Source organism: Micromys minutus (genome assembly GCF_963924665.1).
Source record: "Micromys minutus genome assembly, chromosome: 19".
Classification (NCBI taxonomy): Eukaryota; Metazoa; Chordata; class Mammalia; order Rodentia; family Muridae; genus Micromys; species Micromys minutus.
Genome location: NC_137954.1, coordinates 21,772,558 through 21,795,998, shown reverse-complemented (window position 1 = coordinate 21,795,998; position 23,441 = coordinate 21,772,558). Strand labels below are relative to the sequence as shown.

Sequence of the window (23,441 nt, the reverse complement as noted above, 5' to 3'; positions counted from 1 at the left end):
GAATGTCTCATTAGGTCTCCCATGGCAAGAGAACCTAACCTGTCTGCAAAGTTCCACCCATTTACCCTCACCACCTCTTCCTCATGATCCTTTGTGTGTTTAAAGACATCTTTGTAGAATTCCAGGTGAAGAGAAGTTTTTCTTTAGCTGTAAAATTCATTTTTCTCTGAAGCTTAATATGCTCAAAATATTTTAATTAGCTTTCATTGGCAATGTCAATATCTGTAACATTCATGTGGTTCCCTCTAGTGGTTAAGTTCATGTGGAAAAGCAGGGTTCTTGCCAAAGAATACTGGTTTGCATGTTTTCTCTGACACATATTACACCGCTATATGCTCCTCCCACAGCAACAATGCCCACAGAAAGCATCTCATTTTAGCTTGATATCTATAGGGAGCACAGAAAATGCCTTCTTTTGATGTAGGTTTCATATAAGGACGATTCTAGTTGAAGAATTGTCGAATTTGCTTTAACAAGCATCCATCGATCAATCCTGCACTTATAATATGGTGTTGGATGCTGTAAAGGATGTGGGGAGACTTTTAGGATACTTTAGTCCTGATATATTACTAGTATGTAGTAGTAATAATGTACATGATGTAGTAATAATAATGTAATGATGTAGTAGTAATCAGTAGATACTCATGGAAATACCCTATTCCATGGTATTTGACTGAGCAGATAAAACCACTTTTTCAAAGATTCTATTGGTTAAGTTAAAATATTTTTGGATTTTATAAATACAAAGTATAAAGAAAAGATAAATGTTCCCCTTTCTCCATTATAATTTACTGGGCTTTATGCAGGGCTTAGAAAAAAAAAAAAAACCAAAAAGCTGCAGAACATGGTGAATACTACCTTTAATTGCAGTACTCAGACGAGGGCAAAGGCAGGCTCATCTGTGTAAGTTTAAGGCCAGCCTGATCTACATGTTAAATTCCAAGCCAGCCTGGTCTAAGTGGCTGAGTTCCAGGCATCCAGAGCAGCACAGTAAGAGCTTGTTTAAAATAAATAAATAAAAATTAATAAATAGACAGATAAATACAAAACAGAGACTATTAAACTTCACAGAAAATAAAAGAAGTAAATTCCCCTACAATGTGATTTGTTGTTGTTGTTGCTGCTTTGTTTTTGTTTTTAACTCTTTGTTTCCTTCAGCATGCCATTTGTCTTAGGATTACTATTGCTGTGATGAAGCACCATGACCAAAGCAACTCAGAGAAAAAAGGGTGTATTTGGCTTACACTTTCCTATTACTGTTCATCACTAAAAGAAGTCAGGACATGAACACAAAAAGGGCAGGAACCTTGAGGCTAGAGCTGATGCACAGGCCATGGAGGACTGTTGATTTCTAGCTTTCTTTTATTATAGGACCCAGGGTTGTCCCACCTACCATAAACTGGGTCTTCCCACATTACTCACTGACTGAGAAACTGCATTACAAGCTTGCCTACAGCCCAATCTTTTGGAGGCATTCTCTTAATGGAGGTTTCCTTTTCTCAGATGACTTTAATTGTATCAAGTTGACATAAAACTCTCCAGTACACTATTGTTGAGGAATTCAATCTGAAGTCTCATGCTAATCTTAATAAAAGCTACAAATTTAAGGTGCCTAAATAATATGTCCAAACACTGCAACCAAGTGTCCCAACATATGTCCTAAAATATCCCATACAAGTAGTAAGAACAAACATTCTCGCTCAACTTATAGTTGTTTAGGTGTAGAGAAGGCCCACAATCTCTTTTCCTACCATACATTCCCACATTTATCACGACAATATACATGCAGCTTTCACATTACAGTATTTTGGAAACTTGCCTGTGTACTTTTGACTCTGGTTAAGTAAGATCCTTTAAGAAAAGAAAGCAAAGAGCCTTGTTTCCAACTCAGAAAATATAATCAACTCTGAGAACCAATATTTTGTGGTCGTGGTGGAATTCAGTGACTATTAATTAAGTGTGGGTGCAGCAAAAAGCTCTCGGGCCTCCTGAGTTTTTATGGATATACAACAGTGAGTTTCCCAGTCCCTACTCTGGTAGGACTTTCAAACAACAACCATCTTATAAATAGTAAAAGAAAAAGGACCATGCTTTCACATGATCGTGTTTCCTGACCATTGTCATTAACTCAGAAAAGATGGTTAGAATGGTGTTTGATCTTTAGAGAGGCTTATATAATTAATGATTATTTGATTTGCTTACTTAAGTGTATTCTACTTCTGAAGTACAGCTGAAATGCAAATAGAAATGATCAGACAGAAGAAAGTTGGAAGCAATCATTTGAATGTACTCCAGATTATGTCATGTACTATATAAGAAATAGATGTTCTTAGGTCTTTCTGGAATGTTCTGCACACAAGTAGAAATTGTTTATTTTCTTATTAAGAGAATACCAGTATTCAAAATAATTTGATAGGATTAAGAATCTTGGAAGTACAGCTCTTTGTCTCGTCTTGTAAGAAATAAAGCATTGTGTATTATTCATGTAAAAGTTGGAGCTCCCGATTAACTAAATGCCATCTAACAGCATAACTCTCCCCTCTTTATAGGGATCATCATGTATAGCCACCCTTATCCAGGAGTGCAAGACCAAGAACAAGCCACGTAAGCACATTTTCTTCCTTGACATTACTATCTTCCCTCTGGCATAGCTGCACTTCTGTAGAATGTACAATAATTGGAAATTACAGTGGTATCTGAATGGATGTCAATCTAGAAGGGCTGGTAATATGTAACTCACTGACTGGGACAAAAAGAAGTTTCTGGAAGGGTGTAGGGAGGGCTGCCAAGTAGAGCTTGTCGACTGCAGATTCACTAAGTCTGCTGCTTTTATGAGTCAAGTGCACAAGCACTTCATCATTTTGACTTCCCTGCATAGCATTTAAGTACTGTTTCTTTGCTCAAGATCTATATATCCCTTGCATGCATTCTGTAACCCTTGGAGACCAAGGCTTTTCTATCACACATCCCTAGCCAATTCAGATGCACTAGCGTTACATTTATTCCAGGGTCACAGAAGAGTCATGTCAAAGATAGTATCTGGCTGCCTTGCAGGAAGCCTTATCTGTGTCACTGCCAGCTCTTGTACTGCTTTGTTGATGGTTTTAGTCATGAATCTTCCTGAAAGGAAAGGAGTTCCAAAAACTTATGTGTACTTTCCTCTCCCTATTGCTCATGATAGAATCAGCAGTTTAATCGATATTTTAGTGGCGCTGTCCATCCTGATGGGCTACTCTGTCACCACTGCCAGCTTTGTCACCTACATTGTCAGGGAGCATCAGACCAAAGCCAAGCAGTTGCAGCACATTTCCGGCATTGGTGTGACATGCTACTGGGTGACAAATTTCATCTATGACATGGTGAGTAACTTTTGTCATTGCAGTACCAGATCAATTTGAGTAGAAGTCTATCAGCTTTGTACTCGGGAGCTAGCTGCTCTAATTATTCAAATCTTGGCTACAAGGACAGAGAATTAAGAAAAACCATTTGATTCAGGCTCATATCATCTGATGTTGAGAGGGGGAAAAGAAGCCTACTTCCCTTATCTCTGAAATATCATATTCTTAGAGTACACATCAGCATACAGATTCCTAGGCCTCTCTCCAGGTTTATTAAATCTGTGTCCTGGGAAATGGAGTGTAAAAAGTGTGCATTTTAAACAAGATCCCCCAGGTGATTTTTAAGCACACTGAAGTCTGAGAACCACTACTGTAGCAAAATAGAAACTTAACAACATTGCCCCATAGTGCCAGATAACCAAGCTTATAAAAATTTAATCAACTAATAGTGAAAAATTCAAAGTGGTAGCTCCTGCTGAATGACACACTAGAGAAGATTAGCAGAGACAAGGAGGGATGTATTTCATTGACAGCACTCTCTGTTATGTAAAGTGGTCCCCAAGTTCAGATGATCATTCTTGACTCCAAATGTACCAGTGTTGGCCAAGAGCCCAGATGAATACGTACACATTTGCCTGTGATTGCAGCGATTGTCTGAGTTGTTGTGAAGATCATTGACTTGAAGAGTTGGAGAGTAATTAACCACAGATCCATTTTGCTAATGCATCCAGTGAGGTCTGAAATGTGCCTGTTGTAGAAGCCAAGTCTAAAGGAATTCTAATGACCACTCTGTACTTCATATGAGCTTAAATGTTAAGGAAGCTTCAATGAGTTCTTCCGTGACGGTCTACTCAGTACTGAGATCCTGCTGTCAGGACTACTGGTGTTCAGATGCAATTCACAAGATTCCCCGACCACCACCCTCAAGTTGAGACACCTCTACCTTCACTGCAGGCATCTTGCTGAAAACTCTTAAGCCTCTAATATTTTTGCTTGTGAACAGAATACTGATGGTTTTGTTCAGATACCTGTGATTTCAAGAACGTGTGAGAACTGTTTCCCTGCTGTTTTGCCCGGAATGCCTAACACTGATAACCAAGTCTCAGAAAGCAGCCATGTGAGAGAGTAGCAGCATCCAAAATGAAATCAATACTTTGAGGACTGACTCTAATACCAAGAAACCTGGCTTTCTTATCTTCCTCCCAGAACCCCTGTCACTGAATGATCCCAAGTCTTAAGCCTTGAGGCAGGAACACCAGGGATTTCTTGTGTATCTATATAGATTGAAATTGCCTTGACCTCATATTGGAAAAGACAAATTCTAAAGTGAAATCCATGTAAAATGAGCTGGATGTTACAAGAAACAGAAAGATAAATAAAAATTCATTCCCTCAGAATTTTTCTAGGTTGACTTATTGCCAAGTTAAATAAGGTGGGCTATTGATTTAAAAAGAAGGCTCACCATATACTAAATGTTGTTTTGTCTATATCCATAGGTCTTCTACTTGGTTCCTGTAGCATTTTCAATTGGTGTCATAGCAATTTTCAAGCTTCCTGCCTTCTACAGTGGAAACAATCTAGGCGCTGTATCCCTCCTACTTTTGCTATTTGGGTAAGCTGCTGATTAAGCAATGAAAAAAGAATTAACAAAATTAAGCACTCCTAGACACAAATAGGACCTTAGTCTCATTAGTTAATTTACAATTGTCTTGGGGTCATTTAATATGAGTGATGACTATAGTATGACATATACTTGCTAGTCTACAGCCTGTAACTACCATAATTCTGAAAATTAATGTTGTTGTCCTAACAGGCATTTACTGGGTACCATGCATTGTACCAACTCACACACATAATCTAAAGTATATAACATGAATATTTTAGAATGACCAGAGAAGTAGGAGTATGTACAGGTATATGTATTGACAGAGTACATGACTATGTATGGCTTTATAAGGCACATGTAAAATTTATGTCTATTATTATTTGTCTTTTTTGAGATGGGTAAGGGCATAAATACTGTTGTTTCTGTGTTAGAGTAATATAGGTCACATGATGTAATTGACATTCAGCGTAAAACTTGATTCTATTACAAAGGCATGGGTAGAAACAATTGCTTAAAAACTGGGACAACTAGGGGGCCTTTCTGTTTCTAGATCTATTTAAAACTGAAATTGTTCATCTTTGCCCAACCTAGGCCACCTGTCTTTTAACCAGACCTCATGAGTTACCTACAACAATGTCAGTATCACTCTTCCATTTTAAATGATCAGATTTATTCAGTTAGAACTTCTATTTCTGAGCAGCCAAAGTCTTGCCTGGACAGAGTAACATCATACCCTGCAGGAAATGAATCTGTCGTTGTGATGACAGAGAAACTTATATGGGTTTCTTAAAAGAGAGGCTTCTTGCTGTCATTTTAAAAACATCCTTTGAGGGTCTTTTGTCAAAATGAAGAATGAAACATAGACCTAGCTTCAGGCCTTGGCCACTTGCCTTTCATGTTTACTATTCCCTAGGAAACCCATCTGAGCTTTATTTTATTGTTTTGTAAACTAGAATAACTAAGACATAATTTTAATTTTGAGTACTATTATCTTACAGCTATGCGACATTTTCTTGGATGTACCTGCTGGCTGGCCTCTTCCATGAGACAGGAATGGCCTTCATCACGTATGTGTGTGTCAACCTGTTCTTTGGTATCAATTCCATTGTTTCCCTGTCGGTGGTATACTTTCTTTCCAAGGAAAAGCCCAATGATCCGGTAAGGACTTTTATTCATTACTTAAACTTCAGTGAACAAACCAGGAGCCTTAACGTGTTCCAAGTGGAAAGATTTCCTTTACTGTGTATTTAAACACAAAAGACTATCATTCGATCTTAATAAATATAGAAAAGGAGATGATATAGCTTTAAAAGAAATTAAGCTCCAGATAGGTTAATGTTTATTATTGTATTTACTGAGTGATAATAATACTGACTTTTGCTAGGTCTCTAGAAAAGTGATGGATAGAAAATCAGATAGACTGTTTGGAACCAACAGGTCAGCTAAACATCCTACTCATTAATAAATTCCTAAGGTGCAGTGGTGGCAAGAACGGATTATGGATATGGCTATGGGTTGGGATTCATTTGAACACTCATAGAGGAAAAAATTCCCTTTCAATCATGTATTGAAATCTACTTCATTGTAAGCATCACTCGCCAATCAGAGCTAACAATTATGATCAGTGAAAGAGAAGCCTTAACAGTCCCGGGCAATGAAGAGCAGAAGAATAGTGGGGAATGGAGCGAGGTGAAGGACAGACAAGGCCACTTTGGGAGCAGGAAGGTGGAAGTCACTGGCTTCAAGTGTGAATAACGTGAAAATGAACCATTTCTGCCTCTCCTTCCATCTTATTTCACAATGTCTTTCCCTCCCCCGGGTTGAGATTCCCTAAGGGCAAAGGCTATACTGAGCCCTTTCTTACTCAGGAACCCACTGATACTATTTTGGACCCCAACCTTCTAGCCCAGCTTACCTCTCCCGCTGAATCTAAGCCATGTGTAGAAGTGATTTTTGTCTCCAGAATTGGGCCAGATACCTTGGGCCACTTTGAGAAAAACATTCTTTATACTTACATTTTGATGATAAACTCTGTCCTCCTGTCATTTGTGTAGCAAATATAATATGTGATTGCTGCATACATGGGAAATAACTGCCAATCTGCACAGGCCCCTCCATCTGTCTCCATCCAGTTTTAAATGTTCTGTCAATTAGTTGAAATCCTAAAACTACGTTTTGTCATTTCTCTTGTTTCAGACTCTAGAACTTATTTCTGAAACCCTCAAGCGAATTTTCCTGATCTTCCCCCAATTCTGTTTTGGCTACGGTTTGATTGAACTCTCTCAGCAACAGGCAGTCCTGGATTTCTTAAAGGCCTATGGTGTGGATTATCCAAGTGAGACCTTTGAAATGGATAAGCTAGGAGCAATGTTTGTGGCCTTGGTTTCTCAGGGCACCATGTTTTTCTTGTTACGACTCCTCATTAATGAGTGGCTGATAAAGAAACTCAGGTAAGCCAGATGGGAACAGCATTTTCCCTCCGTGGTGTTTAAGTCAAAATATACAGGGATGAGCAATAATCTTGGTATTTCCTCTAGTAACACTAAAAACTCTACCTTAGAACCTTTTAGAACATGGTAGCATAGTTTATCATACATTCAAGTCTAGGAAATACTTTTTTAGCCTTTCTATGTATTCTTAATGACAACACCACAGACCTCAAACAGTGTGTTGATGTAGAGTAAGAGACAAGGCTAAGTAGGCACAGTTGTCACCCTAACAGAGAGTCAGTGAGTTGAGGAAGATAATAAAGGCTTCATGGGCAGAAGTGAGAAAGAAGTTTGAGTGTGTAGTGTGTCTGAGAGAAGATGACTGAATCAAAGAGAACATCAACAAGAGGTACAGAGCCAAGCATATTTACCCATAAACAGCACTGCCTTCCTAGCAAGTGTTCTTAATGACACCACCACAAACCTTACACTGCCCTATGTATACATCACCACACTAGCCATTTCTAATAGCAAAAGAGTGGAAATTAGCAACATACCTTTATTTAAGGATTGCTTGATTTACACAACTATCTTCATACCTTTAACACTATTTAGCCATCAGAGGGAACAATCCAGGAGTGAGAAATGTGATTCAGCAGAGAAAACTAGCTAGCTGTGTAAGCATGAGAACCTGAATTCAGATGCTCACCGCCAGCTTGCAAAACCCAGCATATTACAGCAAAGGCCTGTAACCCCAGCCCCCATTGCTGGATGTAGGGTGAGACAGACAGATGCCTGGGCCTTGCTGGACATCAAATCTAACCAAAACTGCAAGCCCTAGGTTCAGTGATAGAGTCTGTCTTAAAGGAATAAGACAGAGAGTGATGGGGAAGACATCCAACATTCTTTTCTACATGAGTGTTTTCATGGTCAAGTATACTTGCACATGTATTTGAATAATACTCATATAAAACATGCACATGTACACACAGAGAGAGAATGATCCAATATCTATGTAATATTTGTTCTAATATTTATTAAATAAAAGCAAAAGGCTAAGAATTGAGTACTTATATATTACCATGTGAGTTAAAAAGAAATGTATCTTATAATAGATTATCTTTATTGTCAGTGACTGCTTACTTTTGACATCCTATTTTCTAGTACCAGTTTAACTTTAATATGAACTTGTGTTATCTACTGAAAATAAAAAAAATTAATTAAGTAATAATAAAAGTAAAAAAGGAGAAAGAGGAAAATGTTATAGACTACTTAATTAAAATTATACTATTTGATTGGAAGATAGAATCAATACAGTGGATAGCAGGTCATTTGGCTTACAGTGTGGGTGGATGGATATAGGGTCTCTTGGATGCTTAGTAAAGAGGTCTAGATTGGACCTTATTTGCCACACCAATGGCGATCTGTTAAAGGTTAGCGAGCAGAGAGAGAGCAGCACAGCCACATGGTACCTTAGCAAGTATAATTTTTTAGGAACCAGTGTAGACTGGGATGCAAGAGTCAGAGACACTGGAGCAGTGAGTGGTTACTGAGAAATGCTGGTAAAACTGAAGCTTATCGTAGAGATAGAAATAGTCAGGAAAGTGGTCCATGACTAAGGGAGGGTTCTAAGGCATTTCCATTGTTTAGGGACTGACTGCACGAGTGGGCTGTTAGACTAGAATAGATATAAAAACAACACCATGTTTTGGAATCCTCTGGACTCTATTTTTTTAAAAGCAGAGATTTTTTTTTTTTTTCAGAGTAGACCAAAAATAACTGATTCGCAGAACTTTTAAAGGTTTGGCTTTCTTTTGACTTGGTGTTTGTTGGAGAAGACTGAGGTGAGGCTGAGACTCAGATTTTGCAGGGCTGATAATCGTAAATTGTTTCCTGGATCTTAAGTGAGGCATTCGTTGTAAAGAGAAGGCAGAATAAATGCTGTTCATATTATAAGTGATTTAAAAGGAGAGACCTGTGAATTGTCAGCAGTACCATTCTGGGCTCTAGCTCCCTCCCCTTGAAAAAATAAGAAGGGAAAAGGAGAATATAATTAAGATGGTATGCCTCATTTTAGATTTACCACAATAAACAAGAAGAGAAAGAAGAGATGGAGAAAGAAAAGGAGCAAAAGGAGAAAGGGGGATAAGAAAGAGGAAAGAAGATGGGGGAGAAGGAGAAGACAGTTGTTAGAGCAATAATGCGATAGATGATCTTGGGCTTGTAAGTGTTGAGTTCCATTATGATTCTGAACTCCCTGTTAGAAACTAGCTTTCAGGCATGCATCTGATTTAAACATTAGGATTCTAAATTTTAACAATGGATTCATAGACATTTCATCCATGGAAAGTGAACACTATTTGCCAGCATTGTAGAGATTGTGTGGAGAACGTAACTACCGCTGCTTACATCAATTAAACAGGATAACATAACAAATGTAAGAACAGCCTGACAGGTAGGCAGTATGCTTCCAGAGAAGTAGGAGCATCGAGGTGTCCAGAATGAGTCACGTCACTTCAGAATCTGGTTTTCAGGCTCTTCTTCAGAAAATTTACGTCTTCGCATGTCATGGAGACAGTAGATGAAGATGAAGATGTACGGGCTGAGAGACTAAGAGTTGAGAGTGGCGCAGCTGAGTTTGACCTGGTCCAGCTCCATCGGCTCACAAAGACCTACCAGCTTATCCACAAGAAGATTATAGCTGTCAACAATATCAGCCTGGGGATACCTGCTGGAGAGGTAGCGGGGGCCAAGGTTTTGGGTTGTTTTCTAGAAAAAGAAAACCCAAGCCCTGAATATTTTCATAGTCTATGTGTGTGTTGGGGGGGGGATGTTTGTGTGTGTGTTTGTGTGTGTTTGTTTGTATGTATATATGTTTGTATGTATATATGTGGATATGCATATGTGTGTGTGTGTGTATGTTTGCCATATGAATTTTTGCTGTTCGTCCTCAGCACACAGCAAGTCCTGAACCCATTCCCACTGTTACTGTCTCAGGGGTGTACTATCAGCAAGAAGCTTTTTCAGGATACTTTTTGGCACCTCTCATTTCTAAACCTATTCAACATCTGCCAGAAAGACAGCCATTTTCAGAGGGACGGTCTTAGCATGCATTGACTTCTATTCGTGTGGTTTTCACAGATAAAAGATTCAGGTAGCATTGAAAGAAGGGAAGGAACTTAACTATTGATATTTCCCTTTAGTTTTCTGTGTGGAGCCAGACTCTGTACATCAAATTCACTCAATGACATAAATTAATGCATCAGTGGCTTGTTCAGTAAAGTTTTGATTTTGTGTAAATTATGTGCAGTTTATAACTGTAATTACTTCTGTGAGTTAGCACATCTTACCTGAGGAGTGCTTTATCATGTCTCATAAAGGGGCACTATAGCATATGTAAAGCAGACCTCTCTACATACAGATGTTCAGATGCTTAGAGGGAAAAGAGCCCATAATACCCATTTGTTTTAGAAGAGAAAGTCTTACCAAATGCCAGTACACAATCCAGAAGTAATTATAGTGATTTATTCTTCCGGGGAGGGTGTCTCATCCAGGGAGGAGAAATAAGTTACAATAGCAACATGTTTTTGTAGCTTACATATATTTTTTTCTCTCTCTCCCCATCCCAGTGCTTTGGCCTCCTTGGTGTGAATGGAGCAGGGAAAACCACTATATTTAAGATGCTGACTGGAGACATAATTCCTTCCAGTGGAAACATCCTGATCAGAAACAAGAGCGGGTACAAAGCAGCACTTCTACTTATCGAGCACAACATAATTTAAATGGACTTTTATCTAATTTCGTGATTGTGTTATAAATCTTCCTGGACTAAGGAAGGGATCGTTGAATTGGCTGTTTTATTTTTAAACCTTGACTATGATCTGATAGATTCTTTTCCTTCTTTTATCAAAATTGTTATCTATTTTAACCAAAATAAAGCCACTAACCCAATACTTAGAGACTTCTTTTTAGAAACTCACGTGTTCTGATTTTCTCGATTTAGATCCCTGGGACACGTGGATTCTCACAGCTCATTGGTTGGCTACTGCCCTCAGGAAGATGCCTTAGATGACCTGGTAACTGTGGAAGAGCACTTGTATTTCTATGCCAGAGTGCATGGGATTCCAGAGAAGGACATCAAAGAAGTGAGTATATATGTGGAGGACCACTCAACTCAAAGACCACTGTTGTCTCCATCCCTCCTCTCATGATTGCCCTAGCAAAGCCATCATGCAACATGAGAGATCATAAAATGCCCCCCCCTAACCAGTGAGCCAGCTTGGCTGGATGATGTAGTCTAGATCTGCATCTGTCTGCAAGCCCAGCTTTAGAAGCTTCTTGGCCTCAGTTTGTTTGGTTCCCTTAATAAATAGATATTCACACTGTGTTTTGCTCCAAGTTGAACTTTGATTGGTGATATGAGGATTTTTTTATTATTATTCAAATAAACATTGGTCCACATGATTGTCTGCAGAACATCCAAGTAAAATAGAAGGGCTTTCATTTCTACTTCTTTTTATTATTTTTATATATTATTAATACATAATATTTTATAAAATATAATATTTTACATATTATTTTTATTATTTATAATTATTTCTATTATTATTGTTATTATTATTGTTATTATTATTATTATTATTGTTATTATTATTATTATTATTATTATTGCAGGGACTTGAGCCCAGGGCTCCACACTTGCTAAGCATTTATCCTACCACTAAGTCAAAATGCCAATCTTAATTTTTACCTTTGTTCTGTAACTCTCCATACCACTGCAACAATTTATTTTTGTAATGGGATGACTAACCTCTTGGGGCACATTTCTTTGTTCTTCAAACTCTGGAGACCTGATGGGAGCATCCAAACAGGATGCCGTCATTTGCTAGGGCTACTTAAATACAGAAATAACTGCAAGAACTCGTGGTTCCTAACACATGACAGCTCTGATAGCAGGTCAGTGCTAAATAGTCGGAGAGTCTTTCTGACAACTCACAGCTCAGGAAGGAGAGATGAACTGGGATGACAACCAATGGGAAACCTGCTTTTGAGTTCTGCCTGAGTTCTCTTCAGCCCTTAAGCTTTGCAGGAGAATCCCCTGGTAACGGCATACTGTACAGTCTGTAATTGTAAACATATACAAATGTTTGGGAGGGGGGTCCCGTTTGAAAATGTACCCACAGAATATTGCTTTTTCTCTCTTTAAATGAAGTGTTAATTTTATAAATGGTCTTTTAGAGGCGAAAATAAAATCTATGTTGAATTTCAATATTTTCATCTTTTCTAGGCCTGTGTTCTCCATGAGAAACATTTCTATTCAGTGGCATGTTTTGTTCCATTTGGTGCCTTAAGGGTTTGAACAGGGGTCTGGTTGCCTAATTCCTCTTCTTCTTATCCACAGACTGTTCATAAACTCCTCAGGAGACTCCACTTGATGGCATACAAGGACAGACCTACCTCCATGTGCAGTTACGGCACAAAAAGGAAGCTGTCTACTGCACTGGCCTTGATAGGGAAGCCGTCCATCCTCCTGCTGGTAAGAGAATCATTGTGAACAAGGGCACTAGATCATAATTAGAATAGCACATCAGGTTTGTGCTTCGTTCTCATCAGCAGCAGCACCAACATCTAGTGAGGTTCCCACAGTGCGCCAGTTACTGCCAAAGCACGTACAGTGCCACCACATTAGGAGAATTTGTATTAGCAAATAATTTATTATCGAGACAGTGTCCTCAGGAAGCACTTTGTATCTGAAGCCATGGCTCGGAAGGCTTCAGAGAAAACACTCAGCATGTGAATTCGACATAGCTGCAACCAGCTCGGGGGTTCAAACAAGTCGTAGAGCGGGCTCAAATTTAATTCCCACTTATTGATGAAATCATATTTCTGTTAGGGACTAATCAAGTGAACTAGCCAGTTTCCAACTTCTGCTGAGGAAGAAAGGCACATTTTAGAACAAGGTGTCATACTAAAATTATACTCCTTTGTAGTGTAAAAATATGAGTTATTTAGCTTGTGGAGGGATGGGAAATACACTGTGTTGTTTTATATGGATAAAACACTTGGGAGAGGATTGAGAAACACATTCCACATTTATATTTTGTTAAGAGCTGCAAATTTTAATTGATCACCTGAAAATATCAATTGCACTTGCTGGTGATGTAGTGTTCTACTCCTCAGACCCACCAAAGCACAAGGACCTTTATTTCAGAGAAAGAAACATGTCCTTATTTTGGAAGATGGCTTTCATTCAAGAATCTCCAAATTTTAAAAGAACCTTAGCGGCATGCAGTAAAATCCAGTTATAAATCAGTACATTCTTCTAGGGATTAACTCCCATGGTGGGTCCAGTCATTTAAACCGCCTAGAAGGACCATCCTTCTAGAATACTGGAAGCTTATCATGCATTCTGTCTCTGCCTGTCGATGTTTATAATGGAACTTTATTGTGTAAGCATCTTTTAAACTGAACAAAACAATCCTGGGGCACCCCTGTGAGATATAAGTTGTAAAGCACCATGTAAATGTTGTGTGGTAATGAGCTGAAGAAGTACAGGCTCCAGGAGGAAGGCACTGCCTTTCCTTTATACGTATTTACTACATATTCCACTCTGTACAAAAAGAAGTGATAACAATACCTCCTTTATCTTTTCCCCAAAGGAATGCTCACCGCTCTATTTAAATTAGCATACCAATATGCAAAGTGAGCGTCAGACAGCTAGACCCTTCCCACCGCACATACATGTTAATGTTCTTCTCTGAGCTGAATCTGTGATTGTTTTTTTATGTAACCCCTGTTAGAATAAAATATCTCTGTCCAAATCTTTCAAAGCCTCGTTCACTTTTTTGTTTTTCAAAAATAAATAAATAAATAAATAAATTGCAGTTTTTTTTTTCCCAGTTGGCACCTTCTACAAATCTTATTTTTCCCAGAGAGTCTTAAATTTCAATTAATAACAAAACACTAAAGACACATGTGGAACAAACTCACTGAAGTGTTGGGTTCTGTTTTCCCGTGCTTCACAGGGCATATCCATGTCACTGCTCATAGCCACAGTCCCACCTTCACGGGAAAGATGGCAATCTTGTTGACAGAGCTTCGACTCTGTATGTGGAAATGTAGAATTAAATGTAAAAACTCTGTTTTCTTGGTAATTGAAGTAGATTTTTCCTCCAAGGAAACAGAAGAGACGGATGTAAAGTAACATGATGTCAGCTTCTCTGAAACACTTCTTTAAACAGACTGACAATTTAAAATACTTCATTTTGAGCCTTTGACAGAAGCAGAAAAAGCCTATTATGTATAAAACACGCTAGTCGTGGGACCTCAAAAAGTGATTTCTGTTCCCAGAGAGTTGAAATGCAGTGATTCTCATAAAGAAACTCATTAAAACTTAATTAATTTGATAAATTTTTCTGGTAATTCTTTATTAAGGATGAGCCAAGCTCTGGGATGGATCCCAAATCAAAACGACACCTCTGGAGGATCATTTCAGAAGAGGTGCAGAACAAATGCTCTGTCATCCTCACATCTCACAGGTAAACTGAGTCAGCTCCCAAGGAATCCATGAGTACTCATCATTGTCTGGAGTATTTTGTTTTTAATTTTTATTAACAATGTGTGTGTTTGTGTGAGTGTGTGTCTCTGTGTGTGTCTGTGTATATGTGCATGTCTGTGCGTATGTGCAGGTATGCATGTGTGCATCTCTCTCTCTCTGTCTCTCTCTCTCTCTCTCTCTCTCTCTCTCTCTCTCTCTGTGTGTGTGTGTGTGTGTGTGTGTGTGTGTGTGTATTTGCATGTAGAGGACAGAGCTCAGAGGTCAGTTTGATGAAGTCAGTTTTCTCCTACCCTGTAGGTCCCATAGATCAGACTCAGGTGGTCAAGTGCCTTTACCCACTGAGACCTCTCACCAACCCATTTAGAGTATTACTTGTTGGTAGTAGGTCAAGACTGGAGGATTCAGAGTGAGGATACTGAGGGACAACAGGGCACAGGGTCTCAGGAAACATTTTTACCAAGACGTTCTTAAGACCTGCTTATTCTCAGCTACTGTTTGCATTGCCTTTCAAAATCCTTAGTCTTTCCCCCACTTAATGCTGTCTCCTAGGAGTGAGGCTAAATGACTTTCGACTCCATGTCCACACACTGTGATTTCTGTCTCCATGTATTCCTCCATGCGTTCTTTCTTCTTGAAGTGGTCTCTACAAATCGTCAGCAGGTTCTCATCTCACCTGTCCCCCTAGAACTCACCTACATGTCTCTCTCCCACAAAGAAGCCCCCCTAGTCTCCCTAAGTATGAGAGACATTGAAGCATTCTATCGATGACTCTCTTAGGACATTGGCCTTTCTTTATGATTTGGACTGAGCTTACATTCCATTATGATAACCACATAGCAGAAACTAATTAACTCTCCTTATTATCAAGAGACTTGTTTGCATCCGTCACTGTGGAGCTTGTCTTTTTATTCCCACAAACTTCTGCATGGAGTGAACAGGGCGAGAGCTGGGGCACTCTCTAGGGACCATCGTCCATGAAATGAGAGAGCTTGTACAAGTTATAACAGATTATAACCCCCCCTCCAATCAACTGGGCTATGAGATAGAGTAAAAGGTGTTCTGGGTTATTTTTGAAATGCTTCATAGGACACATAGGTCTTGAGTCAGAGCTTGAACGAGCTTGAAATGATGATTGGGTTCAACAGTAGAGGTGTTCCAGACAGGAGAGGTAACCTCGAGTGTGGGAGGAGAGTAGTGTACGCCCATAAGCATATGTTTCATTAGTACTTTAAGATTGCCTTTTGTTCTTTCCCAAGAGAGATTTCTTGTTTGGCTTATGAGCCTAGCCTTTAACAGCTAAACCATATCAAGAGAGCCCCCAAGGGAGATTGCTACAGTGCCATAATGAACTAATTAAACATATGCTTATGAACTGCAACCCAATTTTATGTGCCCTGGATGTTGATAGGAATGTGTTACTTCTTTCAGCATGGAAGAGTGTGAAGCCCTTTGTACCCGGCTGGCCATTATGGTGAATGGAAGGTTCCAGTGCATTGGGTCTCTACAACACATAAAAAGCAGGTAACCAACAAATATGCTGTTTACACGCTGTGCAGAGGAATTGCTCCAACAGTTCGTGCACCCTGGCAACCACTGTGCAATGGATAGAAAAACTGAGATGAAGAGTTGGAAATAGTCATTGGAAATAGTCACTGACACACTTTAAATTATTTTATTAAGGGCATATTTTTGTTAAAATCCCTAAGACTTAGAAGTTTTAAAGCTCTTAATAGTCAAAATCATAAATAATTTGAAACCAAACTACTCCCAGGAAGTAGTCTCAAGAATTCACCCAATAACAAATTAGTCTTGACAAGTGCATGAAGGCATAGATTTTTTTAATCTACCATATTGGTTTGCCATTTGCACAAGCTTTCTGTAAGCTATTTAACATTTTCACCACATTGAAAACCTTTTAATCAAGAATGCATTGGGGAAAGATGCATAAATATCATATTAGCATCACATTAGAATTAAATTATTAGTTTATACTCCCAAGTGTATGTACGTTTATACATATCTATGTGAATCTCCAAGCTACAGGATGATGCTTTATATCTTTCTATACAGCAACTTAATTGCATTATCAAAATTGTTGTCTGAGATAAAGACAAAATTATGAGAGACCTTGAGTTGTTATAGGGTGTCATAACCTGTTTATGAACTCTGCTCTTAGTGAGGTTAACACTAGGATATTAATGCCATATTTAGTGTTGGAATCCCAGTGACTCTAATCTTCATGGTTGACATCAAATCTCCAGTGACCTGCCTCTCAAGACTGTGCTCTAATGTAGTAAGGACTTAACTCCAGAAATTAGCATCTATTACTACCAATTGTGGATTGTCAAAGAAAGCCACCAATTGTATGTTTTCAAACATTTTGGCACAGTATAGAGATAGAAATAAAGAACAAATCAACAACAACAACAACAACAACAACAACAAAGCATGACACTGAACAATTTCCAGTTTGTAGCCCGTCTTAAACTTTTATGGCCAAATGACAGTCTTTATATAAGAAAAAGAGCCATAGTGATTGGCTTGGGACCTATTTCACTATCTAGAATTCCAGGGGAGCTATTTTGGTGAAAATGTAACTCCTACTTTATTTTTCACTTTTAGGTTTGGACGTGGATTTACTGTCAAGGTTCACTTGAAAAATAATAAAGTGAGCATGGAAACTCTCACAAAGTTTATGCAGCTACACTTTCCAAAAACATACTTAAAAGTAAGTGGTGGTTCTGCCTTTGACCTTGCCTGTCCTTTCCAGTGACCTTGCTATTTCCTAGTGGGTCATAGCTTTGTGATTCATCCTAATCCATTAGTTCAGGATTTGAACTTTATACAAAGAGGTAATACCCCGCAGATTCTTATATATCCTTGTATATATTTTCAATTGGTTATTTCACATTTGTTATATTAGTTTCTTTCTTGCAAAGTCTTTCTGATCATACTGGATTTGTTTTCAAATTGTATACACTTCCAGTCTAATAATAGCAACATACATACATTAGGGAACCTAGGAATGACAGGCCTTCTATGACCAACAGAATTTCTTAGAAAAGAAAAATTAGTGAGCTCAGAATCCTGCAGCTGAGAGACTTTTTTAAATCACCTTTGTTCCTTTCCTTTGAAAAATAAACGCACAAGGTCTGAGCAATCCTCAGCTCCCAGAGTGATTCCAATACAATAGAGCTTGTTTCTGTCTGCTTATCCAGTAAATCAACCAGATGAACACACGGGGATACACGTATTTAAATTTCATGTAGAGCCTACTTAATGGACTTGGCAGAAAAAAATCAGTCTAACATCATTGATTTATACAAATCGAGGATGACCAATAGTTGTGAAGAATAAACCAAAGTAAAATAGTGAAAAGAAGGTTGGAAGCTGTTGGTTGAGTCCGGCTGTACTGTGGAGCTACCTAAAGAGACATTTGAAGCCTCTGAACTCTGTTCCTCTTATTTGTAAGCGGGAATAAACATTGACTTTACAAAACTGCTGTAGAAAATGTCTCATATCTTTCCAAACTATAGGGCTTAATATTAATGTGAATTGGTGTTAGACAGTCAAAGAATACAGTTTTTAAAACAATTATTTTATCTTCATAAAGTATTTTCCGCCTCAGTCTCCCCAAGCCTTGAATATTTTTTTTAGGAATATTGGCTTTCAAGATTCTTATTAAACCCCCCCCCTTTTTTAATCATCTGAATTGGAAATTAAAGGAAACCTTTGCTCCACAAACCGTATTGGTCTCACCCATTCATCCAGTTGCTGGGTTGGAATGTTTATTTACTAAGTGGAGCTTGTTTTTCCCTCTCCCTGGTATGAGCCTCCTGTGCACACACCTAAAGCTTCCAAAAGCAAGTGCACTGATGATAAAGGCAGTTTCTCCCAAAAACGTATTCCTTACACCTCCACAGTAGTGTCTAAATCTATAGATGGGAATATCTAGAGCAATCGCTTGAAAATTAAATGCGCAAGGCCAGATTATAGACATGGTCACAAGATCAGGGGAGCAGGCAGCCTCCAGTCAAGGAGGGGAGAAAAAGGAAATCTTGAATAAAAAGATGAAAGGATCTACAGACACCACAGGAGTAGATTCTGAGTGAGACATCTAATATGACTGGTACTCAGAACAGATTCCCTAGCTGCTTTTCCCAGAATAAGTCAGCATATCTAGTTTCTAGGCTTCCAAGGAGTTGTTGCAGCCACTCTTACATGGAGGGAGAAACAGCAGGTCAGGACTGTGAATGGTGCAAATAGAGGAGAAAGGGCGAGCTAGAGAGATGCCTTACAGAAAATCAACCACATCAACCCTAAAAACCGGATGGCAAATGACCATTCAGAACAACAGAAGATGGAAAAGCCTTTTAAGATGAATCAAGAAAAGTAGGCAACATCAACTGAAAAGAAAAAAGAAAGGCTTCTTCTAGGCAAGACTGAAATCTAGAATGTTTAAGTCATATCAATTGGACAGCCAAGTTATTAGGCCTATTCAACATAACAACAAATCTACTGAAACTCTTCAATAAGCTGAGCATAAACTTATGTATGGAATGCATCCTACAGGGTTATTTTTCCCTCTCCAGATGAGAATATAACTTTTAAAATGCTCATGAGCCCAGAATGCTTTGAAGTTTTCATTAACTTTAATTTGTTTTTTCTCTGATGTTCATAGAATTCTTCATCTCGTCTCTACAAGCTGTTAGTTTCAGAAATATGGCCACTATTTACACCATGGCTTCCTCCCCACCCCCCGTGGAACGACTTTCCAGCTCTCCATGAGAGTGAAATCTCATCAAGTTGATGTTCCCTTGCCATTGTAAAACAAGTCTTCTTCCCCTTTGGTTCTCACAGGATCAGCACCTGAGCATGCTAGAGTACCATGTGCCAGTCACAGCAGGAGGAGTGGCAAACATTTTTGACCTTCTGGAAACCAACAAGACTGCTTTAAATATCACAAATTTCCTGGTGAGCCAGACCACTTTGGAGGAGGTAAGATGTGTGCCATAATCCACACATTAGTTATTATGCATTCTTATTTCTTTTTAATGGCATTTAATTTACTTTTAATTAAATCAGTACCTAATCTTGCACCTGAAAACCTTAACGAAGAGCCTAATGTATTTCTAACTGCACTTGAGACATTAAAAAATAAGAAATGAAATACATTAACTATTTTTAGCGGAGAGATGAAGGGATTTCTTTCCATTGTATATGATATCTCCTTTCATAAATGTTTACATGTACATAGGAAGCAGGGAAACACTCTTGTCACCTACAAAATAATTAGCTGTTAATGCTTCCTCTAATTTCTTCTTGGTAGGTTCCATAATTTAAGGTTTCTATTGGTCAGTTCTGAACTAGGGTGAGCTACAGAGAATAATCAGACCTTGGGTTTATTAAATTCACACACTTAACACAGCAATTGAAGAGTTCCTTTTTTTTAATTACTTTCCACTCAATGTCAGCATGTTCCTAGATCATCCATCCTCTCTCTACTAAGTTTTATGTAGCTTGACCAACAAGAACTACAACAATAGATACTATGTTTGACTTTGAAGTGAGTTTAAAAGTAAGTCAATGGATTGTGCTGTGCTTTATAGATTAATACTTCATAGGAAATTAAGACAAGTATGGCTTTGCCAACACTGAAGTATTAGTCTTAGGCTTATATGATCAACATTGAGCATCATGCATTGAAAAACTAGACTCTCAATGATACTGGGATAAATCTATAGCTAATAAACATAATCATTTTAATCATGTAAATAGAGCTGACAAATTTATATGTAAAATTGGCAAATTTAACATGATGGGAGTTTCTACACAAATTTTATTTTAGTGAATAACTTTCTGAAACTAGTGGATTCTTTTCAGACATTTCTATTTAAATATTTGATAGAGCATCAGACCCATCCATACATGATAGAGCTATCAATGCAAATCATATGGATTACAGATATATAGCTATAGATCTTTAACTATAGCTTTGAATTTAGACTATGGCAAAAATATAGTCTAAAAGAGGGGATGTGCCTAAGCATGTGTGCATGTCCTGGTAAAATACTGCTTTTGTAACTTGTTAGAGTGTAAAGGAAGATAAAGAGTGTAAAGGAGATAGAGAAAGAGAGAGCAAGAGGAGAGAAAGGGAGAGGGAGAGAGGGACAGGGATAACTGGGGAGAATGAAACTTTATTTCTCCTTTTGTAAACTTTGTACTAACGTATTTCATTTCTTTGAAAAAAATTTAGGTTTTCATCAACTTTGCCAAAGACCAAAAATCCTATGAAAATGTTGATACCAGTAGCCAAGTTTCCACCATAAGCGTAGACTCGCAGGAAGACCAGCTAGATTCTTAGCACCCGCGGCAGATTCAATTTCAGCAATGACTGATGGATGCTTTCCAGAGAAGACATCCCTTTTAAGCATCTCTTCCTTTTAAATTGTTACACTGAGTGGCAAGCGTGCAGCATAAGTCTGACCAATGAAAATGGACATCAGTGAATGTTACTGCTCCCAAAATGATTCTCTGTATTCAACACAGTGAGTGTGCCATGTATATGCTGGTGATCCTTAGGGACAAGGTGAACCACCCACCTCACAATGGATGTCGTAACTTATTACTTTCAATAAAAAGGACAGCTTAAAAGGCATGGGTGTTAATAGTTGAAAACTAGGGTCAGAGAAGCAAAGTGAGGTGGACTGGAAGTAACAGAGTGGGTGTCCAAACAACTTAACTTATTTCTAGAGAATAACATGAATCTAGTGTGCTAAAGCTTGATTAACAGAAAGCACGGAGCACACTGCACCCTGTCTACAGAAGGTGTGCATGTTGGTTTCAGGGCCTGTGACTACATGGGGATGTAGTGAGCCCCTCAAAGTGCCTTATGATAAGAATATAATGAGGCAGCAGTTTACCCTGGTGGTGGACAAACTCAGACCAGAAACTTCTTGCTCATTGGAAGGAAATAAACGTGTCAACTGGGTATATCCTGAAAAAAGGGGGAGACGATTCACGCGCTGCTGGCAGACAACATTTTTAAGCTTTTCCAGAAACCCTTACAATTCTAGTTTCTCCACTAGAAACTTTTTGGTGAAAGAAAAATTAATATGAAAATATTTTTATTTCCTGGAAAACCATATGTATGGTTACAAGATAGTGTACTTGATAATCCCACGTTACATGCCCTTTGAAGAGGTGCATTGTGTATGTACCTTTATGGAGGGGGGAGAAAATATGTATGAATGTGTACAATTTGCCAGCTGTGACACAACTGTTTCTGTTTCAATGACCAATAAACTCAAAATTTAGAAAAAGGCATTAATGGTGTCACCTTGTTTGATAGGGAAGAGCTATGGACCTAGAACCCACATGGGTCCTGCTTTCTATACCTCATACATCAGATCCATTTCCATTTTCCATTAGTCGTTCTGGCCTCTTGTAATTTACATGCTGCTCTGCTCCTTCCCATTTCTGGAGGTTTTCACCTACTGATTCAACAGTATGGATACTCTTTCCCCACTCACTGTGCCCATCTGCAGCTTTGACACATGTTACACTTTTCCCAGAGAAGCTTTGCTTTGGATCAACCTCAGACAGAAAGGGATTGCTGAGAGAAGGAGTGTTTGAGAGCAGGAAAATAAAAAGACTCAAAGTCAAATTGTGGGTTATAAGCTGATGGGTTATGTTCTGCTTTCTCTTACTATTCTAGAAACTTTTTGGAGAGTTACTTCTCAATTCAGTCATTACCCCAGGTCCCTTTGGGTTATCCCATGAATCAGCATCTCATAATCCCAGCCCCTTGATTTAGTCAGAGACAGAAAGCACATCTTTTTATTTTAACATTGCAAAAGAACTCAGAGATCTGCCCGCCTTTGTTAAACACAAACAATAAGCTAGCTGTATGGGACCCTACCCTGAAATTATCTTTCCTACTACCCCTGGACCTGGACCTAAATGTCCTCTGTTCCAGGCTAACCTTGAACTCAGGAATCTACTTGCCTTTATAAGCACAAACAAAAAACTTAGCTTGGTGGGATCTTGCCCTATGACCATCACTCCCTAATTCTCTTAATCTCCTTCCTTAGTGTCTTTATGACAAGCTGACACATAGTGCAGACGCCTCTGTTCTTTTAGACTTCTGAAGCTCCTTATACAATTCATATTGCATCCTTATGTTCTGCATAATTGAGAAATTATATATTTTTGAACTCATGTTTTCAGAGTCCTTTCCCACAGTCTTAAGAACTGTTCTGGTGGTCTTAGCAGTTCCTATGTCGCTGAGACATAGACACATCAACTCCTGGACCTATGCTGCTTCTAATTATCATGAAGTCATTAACCTTGGCAGGGAGAATACTTTCCAATAATGTTGGCAGGGAGAATATTTCCTGAAAGAGGAATGTGAAGTAAAAAATATAATTTTTTATACAAACAAGCTTTATACCCACAGCAGTCATAGACACTTAGGAAGGCCCACACTCTGCTAACTCTGGTTCAGGGGT

The 23,441-nt window shown here is 38.5% G+C and overlaps 1 protein-coding gene across 2 annotated transcripts in view; it reads left to right on the top strand.

Annotated features, from left to right (window-relative positions):
• Positions 1 to 21,295, top strand: part of ABCA12 (ATP binding cassette subfamily A member 12) — a gene marked incomplete at both ends in the record, with an annotated part of 165,172 nt that extends 143,877 nt beyond the window's left edge. For both annotated transcript variants that reach the window (XM_080932869.1, XM_080932868.1), the window contains 14 exons: positions 2,550 to 2,604; positions 3,182 to 3,359; positions 4,835 to 4,950; positions 5,943 to 6,102; positions 7,141 to 7,394; positions 9,908 to 10,112; positions 11,003 to 11,112; positions 11,377 to 11,518; positions 12,775 to 12,909; positions 14,808 to 14,911; positions 16,360 to 16,452; positions 17,554 to 17,659; positions 19,792 to 19,929; positions 21,188 to 21,295. In XM_080932869.1, the coding sequence (XP_080788995.1) occupies positions 2,550 to 2,604; positions 3,182 to 3,359; positions 4,835 to 4,950; positions 5,943 to 6,102; positions 7,141 to 7,394; positions 9,908 to 10,112; positions 11,003 to 11,112; positions 11,377 to 11,518; positions 12,775 to 12,909; positions 14,808 to 14,911; positions 16,360 to 16,452; positions 17,554 to 17,659; positions 19,792 to 19,929; positions 21,188 to 21,295 (1,904 nt within the window). The remainder of the gene's footprint in view (positions 1 to 2,549; positions 2,605 to 3,181; positions 3,360 to 4,834; positions 4,951 to 5,942; positions 6,103 to 7,140; positions 7,395 to 9,907; positions 10,113 to 11,002; positions 11,113 to 11,376; positions 11,519 to 12,774; positions 12,910 to 14,807; positions 14,912 to 16,359; positions 16,453 to 17,553; positions 17,660 to 19,791; positions 19,930 to 21,187) is intronic.
• Positions 21,296 to 23,441: the final 2,146 nt, after the last annotated feature.